This window comes from Lycium ferocissimum, chromosome 5 (assembly GCF_029784015.1).
Source record: "Lycium ferocissimum isolate CSIRO_LF1 chromosome 5, AGI_CSIRO_Lferr_CH_V1, whole genome shotgun sequence".
Taxonomy (NCBI): domain Eukaryota; kingdom Viridiplantae; phylum Streptophyta; class Magnoliopsida; order Solanales; family Solanaceae; genus Lycium; species Lycium ferocissimum.
Window position 1 is genome coordinate 3886810 of NC_081346.1, and position 7452 is coordinate 3894261.

General features: G+C 31.9%; 1 protein-coding gene across 1 annotated transcript; it reads left to right on the plus strand.

Moving 5' to 3' along the window:
• Window positions 1-4409: 4409 nt before the first annotated feature.
• On the plus strand, window positions 4410-6328 carry LOC132055504 (transcription factor MYBS1-like). Its single transcript, XM_059447368.1, has 2 exons — window positions 4410-4958; window positions 5632-6328. The coding sequence occupies exons 1-2, from the start codon at window positions 4543-4545 to the stop codon at window positions 6113-6115; spliced, it is 900 nt and encodes a 299-aa protein (XP_059303351.1). The 5' UTR covers window positions 4410-4542; the 3' UTR covers window positions 6116-6328.
• The last annotated feature ends 1124 nt before the right edge of the window (window positions 6329-7452 follow it).

Below are 7452 nucleotides of genomic sequence, written 5' to 3' on the forward strand. Positions count from 1 at the left end.
AAAATGATGCAAGTACATTTAAGAAAACTTTTAGCAAAATGTGACAGAGACAGAGAGTATTGCCTTCAATTAAAGGTTGTATAGAGTCATTCAAGACACAGCTGCATATTGGACTATCCTAATTCAAATTAATTTCCTCCTAGGAAAATGGAACTATATAACTGCATGATTATTTTGTAATATCTTTCCCACATAAACTAGACTTGTTGGCACAACTCCTTTTTTATTTTAGTCAAACTTTTCCTCTCTTTTTTTCTTTCCTTATGACGTTTTTGATTGTTTATGTTTATTCACATCATATTGACAAGATGTGCATACTTCGGCATGAAGTAGAGAAGGAGAGAAAGCCACGTAGTTACATGAATAAGAGGTTAAAGACAAAAAGTGACAAATTTTGAAAAAAATCATTACTCAATTTCTTTCCCCACTCCCTTGTGGCTTTGCCTGAGCAACACTCCTAAAGGTAGACAAAAACTGTCTTTCGAATTCCATGTATAGCCATTATTCTCCTCCTTATTATCCTGGTCTTCGTTTCATCATTTCTTAGAGTATGATACATTTTGCTTCTTTGTGTCTGTCTTCTGTATTGACATAATTCTTTTGGATTCTCCACTTAAAGGATTTTGAAGGAAGAAAATCTTTTATGCATGAACAAAATATCCAGTATTTACAGATAAAATTATTCAATTATTTGGGGAAAAATCAACTCAGTTTTAATAAATCAGCTTCAACTAGGACAAAATTAAAGCATTGTATTGAACTCTTCTTGGTGTCACGAGTTCAAACTTTGTTGTAGAATAAAGTTTTATAGTTAAGTGGGGATAAATAGATTTATTTCACTTAGTTTTGAACTATGCATATCAATTATAAAGGTATTCTTCTTTAGTATCAAGATATTGATGATGTATAATCAATCATTATCATGACAATGTATGGTCATCAATTTCTATACAAGAATAGAAGAATCGGACCTACAACTTTAATTTGGTTCAATAAGTCCGATTCTTAATTTGGTTCAATAAGTCCGATTCTAATTAAACCAAATTAAAAAGATTTAAACATATGATTATGATCTTTTATCATACATTCATGCTAGGTACGAAATTAGAAGAACTTCATGACTTGCAATTAATGTATTTAACATTGTGACTCCTATCCCACTTCTTCCCACTTTTAGCTGAGCCCGGAACTTTTTTAACCAAGAAAATAATTTTTAGAACCAAACTAACCCTTTAAAAAAAAAAAAAAAAAAAAAAAAAGGCTTCACGCACATAATGCATAGTCGTGAAAGGACCAAACTGTAACTTTTTGAGTTTGGTCCTTTCATGCACAGATTCTGTGCGTGAAGCCTAGTACTTTTTTCCCCCCTTTTTTTAAGCTATCAAAATCACGTTTTTTTCATACTTTGGGCAAAGATTAGTCATGTTTTAAAACCCCAAAATATCAATATTTTATATAGAACTTAATATATTATTTTGCATACAATAACGTCGGCTCATTACATCAAGTATACCTAAACGTTTGAATCGTCGTTTTAGGGGTTGTAGAGTGCCCGAAATAAGTTTTGTTTGTTTAGAAACTTGTCATCTTTGTTCTTTGGTAATCAAACTCAAAATTAAGCTTTTTTCAGTACTTTGACCGAAGATTAGTCACGTTTCAAAACACCGAAATATAAATATTTTATATAGAACTTCATATTTTTTTTAGCGTAAAATAATGTCCGCTCATTACATCAAGTATACATATATGTTTGGATCGTCGTTTTAGGGGTTGTAAAGTGCCTCGAAGTAAGTTTGGAAACTTGTTATCTTTAAGTTTTTTTTCGTACTTTGACCGAAGATTAGTCACGTTTCAAAACGTCAGAATATAAATATTTTGTATAGAGCTTAATATTTTTTTTAGCGTACAATAATATCGGCTCATTACATCAAGTATACATATGCCTTTCACTCACGTAAATAAAAAAAAAAGGACGGGAGCATAGGTAGAAAACTAGTTGTAAATTGTCGAAACTTTAAATGGTCATAACTTTGCGCTCGGATGTCCGATTTATGTGAATTTTTTTTTTATCTGGGGTATTTTTTCCAGATCTACGCGGACAAACCGCCGAAAGCCGAGCCGATTTTCCAAAAAACGCCCGTTATCCCATTCAATTTGAATTTTGCCCCAAATTTGTGCAAAAATTTCATTCTTTTTTAGTAAAAATCTAATGATAAAAAATCTATTTCGAGATGCTAATCCCGTGGTAATGATGTTTTGAATGTCAATTTCGAGGTTCAAAATTCAATTTATGAAAACGAATTAGATAGCATTAGTGAACATTATAAAAAATAAAAAGTGTCTACTTTGTTGCTTTCACCAATTTGGCTTGGTGGTTTAGCCTCTTTTTTACTTACTTCTTTTTTATGCCAACAACACGGGAGCAAACCTTGTTCGGAGCATTGAATGAGATATATTATACCTTGATTGAACCTCTCGTATTGGATGAATTATTTTTGAATATAATATTTTTATTTCACAACACTTAAATCAAAACCTTATAAAATATGACACTTAGATCTAAAGATGACAAGTTTCCAACCAAACAAAACTTACGGGGCACTTACAACCCCTAAAACGACGATCCAAACGTTTAGGTATACTTGATGTAATGAGCCGACGTTATTGTACGCAAAAAAATATATTAAGTTCTATATAAAATATTGATATTTCAGAGTTTTGAAACATGACTAATCTTTGCCAAAGTGTGAAAAAAAGTGATTTTGATAGCTTAAAAGAAGGAAAAAAAAAGTACCTCCTCTTTCACGCACGAGAATACGTAAGTGAAAGGACCAAACTCAAAAAGTTCTGAGTTTGGTCCTTTCACACACAGATTCTGTGCGTGAAGCCTAGTTTGGTTCTTTTTTTTTTTTTTTTTTTTTTTTTTAAAGGGTTAGTTTGATTCCAAAAGTTATTTTTTGGGTTAAAAAAGTTTTGGGTCTCTTTTAGCTACCATAAGGCATTTCGTTGCACTTTAATCATCCCTGTGAAGAGGTGCACTCGGATACCATTGATGTCATACATTACAAGCTAAGAAAAATGAACATTTCCGTTCAAAAAATACTGAATACTCTATAATTTACAAGTTACAACAGGAGACTTAACTAAAGGAAAAAAACTTGTGTTTAAAAACACTAGCTAGCGAGAAGTACTAGTACTAGTACTAGTCCTAGAAACACGAGTGCCAATGGTGCGTGGCCCAAAATTGGGAAGTGTTAGACAAGAGCCTCTTATTGCGTTTAACGCCATTCACCCATTCAATCATTGCTACTGTACTACTACTAGTAAGATGCCACTTTTTCCCTTTGATTGCTAAATTAGGTACCATTTTTTACTCCCACGTTTCATCTTTTTATTCCACCCTCTTAATCATTATTTTATTGATAGTTTCCATTTCCTACCTAGGAAAGATTTTACTGCTCAATTTCCTACCTAGGAAAGATTTTACTGCTGGACAATAGTTGGTAACTTTCAACCCTACCTTTCCTTATTTTGTTTGGTGGTTGAGGGGGAAGTGTTGGAAAGGAAACTTTCCTTTAATTTTTCTTCTAGTACCTTTTTGTCTTCACGAGCTATTTATAGGTCGAGATTAATTTCCTTGTATATAAGATCTCGATTGATTTTCTTATATATAAGACCTCCATTGATTTCCTTAGATGTAGAATTTTGTATTCATTTTCCCTTTTTATGTAGAATTTTGTATTCATTTTCCTTTTCCTTTTTTTTTTTTTTTTTTTTTTATGTAGAATATTTTGATTACTTAATAGTCTTAGCTGATTCCTTTATAGAATCCTTTATCTTATTTCCTTTTATTTTTTATTTTCCTTAATTTCGTTATTTATAAGATTTTGATTAATTTCCTTGTGTGTAGATATTTACTAGGCGTTTACAAGAGCTTTCAAATTGAAGTTGAAAAATGGTAGTATTTGGAAATTGAAGTTGTGTTTGTTTGTATATATGCATTTCACTATGAAAAAAAATTGAATTTTTGTAAGTGGAAAAGGATTTTTCACTTGAAAAACTGATCAATTTTTCAAACATGAAAAATTCATTTTCAAAACCACTCAAAAATCTAATGTGTATATATATATATATATATTAACGGACAGAATTCTATTAACAAACGGGGCCTTATCGTTAGTAGTATCCTTAATCAATTCTATGCATAATAATCTTTTAGTAATTTGTTTCCTTCTTAATTCTCTTTTTCCTAATTTTAAGCAAAAGTCTATACCTATATGTATTGATTCTTAACTTAAGTAAAAAATACAGTAACCAAAAAATATTCTTGAATACAATTGGCTTTTAACTTTTTGTAATTTTGTTATGCATGACTTTGTATGAATGTGACAAATCAACCCATCCCTTCACACAAGTGGTCCAACTTTCTCCATTAATACATAATTGATACCCCCTTTTCTTATCATTCACTCTCTTTTTCTCCCTTTGAAAAAAGAAAAAATAACACAAACATAGCAATAAAACAAGTGAATTAACACAAACATGTCAAATTCAGATTTACCTTTGTGGAGTAGAGAAGAAGAAAAAGCTTTTGAAAATGCAATTGCAATGTACTGGATTGAAGGGACTGAACAACAATGGGAAAAATTTGCTTTAATGGTCCCTACAAAAACCATTGATGAACTTAAAAGACATTACCAGTTACTTGTTGATGATGTTAATGCAATTGAAGCAGGGCAAGTTCCAATCCCTAATTATAAAGGTGAAGAAGCTTCTTCATCAAATAAGGAAAGTAATTTGGGTTATTCCGGGTCAGTGGAAAGGCGGGTCAATTGTGGTTATTCAAATGGGTTTTCGGGTACAACCCATGACTCGATTGGGGGTCATGGTGGAAAAGGGAATTCAAGGTCTGAACAAGAGAGGCGAAAGGGCATACCATGGACTGAAGAAGAACATAGGTAAATTAAATACTCCCCGTCTTAATTTATCTGATACTTTTCGCGTTTCGAAAGATAATTTGACTAAGTTAGCTTAATTGGAAACGGTACGAAATTTACTTATTTCGTGGATCTCAATTTACGTGACACATTTTTTTTTTAGTCAGTCAAAAAAGGAATGACATATTTTTATATATAGTAGTAATAATTTAACTTTACACTTCTTATTTTCACCGTGATTGCTAGCCACAACAATTTTGTGCCTTCTTTTCGACCACAATTTTAAAAGTTTCATTTTTCTCTTAGACTTCGTGTCCAGTTAAACAATTTCACATAAATTGGGACGAAGGGAGTATAAGATGCAAATCTTTCTCATGTCAATAACAATAACATACCCAGTGTAATTTCACTAGTGCGGTTTGGGAAGGGTAGGATGTACGCAGGCCTTACCTCTACCTTTACGTAGAGAGGCTGCTTCTGAATAGACCCTCGGCACAATCAATGCAGGATTATCTTTCTCATGTCAATATGATGAAAAATACATTTTAAGTTATTAGTCAGAATTCCATAGTTTTAATCTCGAAAAACGAAAATTATCACATAATCTGAAACAGAGGAAGCATTCAATTTTAAGCCAAAAACAGTTTTAATCTAATGCATGAGGCTGAAGTCTATATCTTTGTTTGGTTTACAGGTTATTTTTGCTAGGTTTAGACAAATTTGGGAAAGGAGATTGGAGAAGTATTTCGCGTAATTTTGTGATATCTCGAACACCAACACAAGTGGCCAGTCATGCTCAGAAATATTTTATTCGTTTGAATTCCATGAACCGAGATAGAAGAAGGTCAAGTATTCATGACATTACAAGTATTAACAATGGAGGAGATGTTTCAACTCATCAGCCTCCTATTACAGGCCAACAGGTCAACCCAATTCAATCAAATCCAGCTGCACTTGGGCCGCCCTCTGTTAAACACAGGGCGGCCCAGCCCAATATGCACGGAATGGGCATGTATGGTGCTCCGATGGGTCATCCTGTCGCTGCACCTCCTAGTCACATGGCATCAGCTGTTGGAACACCGGTTATGCTACCTCATGGACACCATCACCATCCTCCTTATGTACTTCCAGTTGCATATCCTATACCGCCGCCGCAGCCGCCAATGCACCATCAGTAAAGAATGAATGGTGCACATTACTGGATTTTTCTTCTTCTTAGAGTAATAGCATAAATGCTTTTGAATTTTGGAAAGGCTCATGGGTTGTTTCAAGTATTCAGGTTCTTCCAATTGTTCTTTTTCTTTTCTTTTTATGACTGATTCAGAAATTTGTAAATATTAGAGTTTAGTCTGTGGATGTTTAAGGGATGCTCAATTGCTCATCAATTTTTTTACATAAAGTGTAGTGCTTGTTCTGATGAGAAGTAGTTGATAAATATTAAGCACTGAAAAATATACAGATTGAAAAGATATTTTATAAATAAGTAAATTATGTGTTCCGTAATAAGGTGATAATATACACTTTTTATATTAAAATGATTGGAATAACGTTTGAATTGTTTATAAAAAGTACTACTCTGTCTCAATTTATGTGATGGATTTTCACTAAGTATGGAATTTATGAAATAAAGAAAACTGTTGAAACTTATGATTTAAAATAAGTCATAAATAATTGTGTGGCAATAAATTATCTCATTAAGAAGAAAATAATTATTCTGAAGGTACTCCCTCCATTCAATTTTACTTATCCACTTTGGACATTTCACGTTGTTTAAGAAATAATAAATGGAGCACATAATTTACCAATACATCCATATTAATTGATGTATATTTTTATTGGATTTGAAAAATGATTTGAAGTGAGTATTAATACTATGGGTAAAAGAGGAAAAAATAAATTGAGTAATTAATGCTATGGGTAAAAGAGGAAAAAATAAATTGTCTTCTCTTGATATGCTAAAATTGACAAATAAAAGTGAAAATCTATTTTTAGAATACTGGACAAGTAAAAGTGAACGGAGGTAATAAATTATTATTATTAAATATAGAAAGATGTCATTCTTTTATAGACTAACTAAAAAGAAAAGACAGTCACGTAAGTCGGGAAGGAGAGGATAAGAACTTTATAAGTATTTCTATATTAAAAAAGATGAATAACTAAAATAGAATAGAGAGATAATTAGAAATTATTTAGGAAGTGTTTTGTGGTGTCTTCTTCTAGTTTTGTGGACTTTAGCTGCGACGAAGAGAGGAAGTGTCCTGAACCCAAAATCCACCAATAGGGAACAGTAGCACGTGGTTGTGAGGAAAAGAACAAATGAAGTTTATGTGGAGAAAAAGAAGAGAAAGTTGAAATTCTAGAATATACTTTTTCTTGACCGTTACAACATAATTTCTAAATGCAAAAAACATAATAACATAAACAACAAGTGCTACCTTTTTATATCATATTTCTTTTAAAATTTAATATTTTATATCACCGCAACAACAACATATATAATGAAATCCTCATAGTG

Bases quoted from the DNA above. Each gene is read 5' to 3' on its own strand.
- LOC132055504 (XM_059447368.1), top strand. From the start codon at position 4,543: ATGTCAAATTCAGATTTACCTTTGTGGAGTAGAGAAGAAGAAAAAGCT. The intron at 4,959-5,631 runs GTAAATTAAATA...TTTGGTTTACAG, and splicing joins TGGACTGAAGAAGAACATAG to GTTATTTTTGCTAGGTTTAG.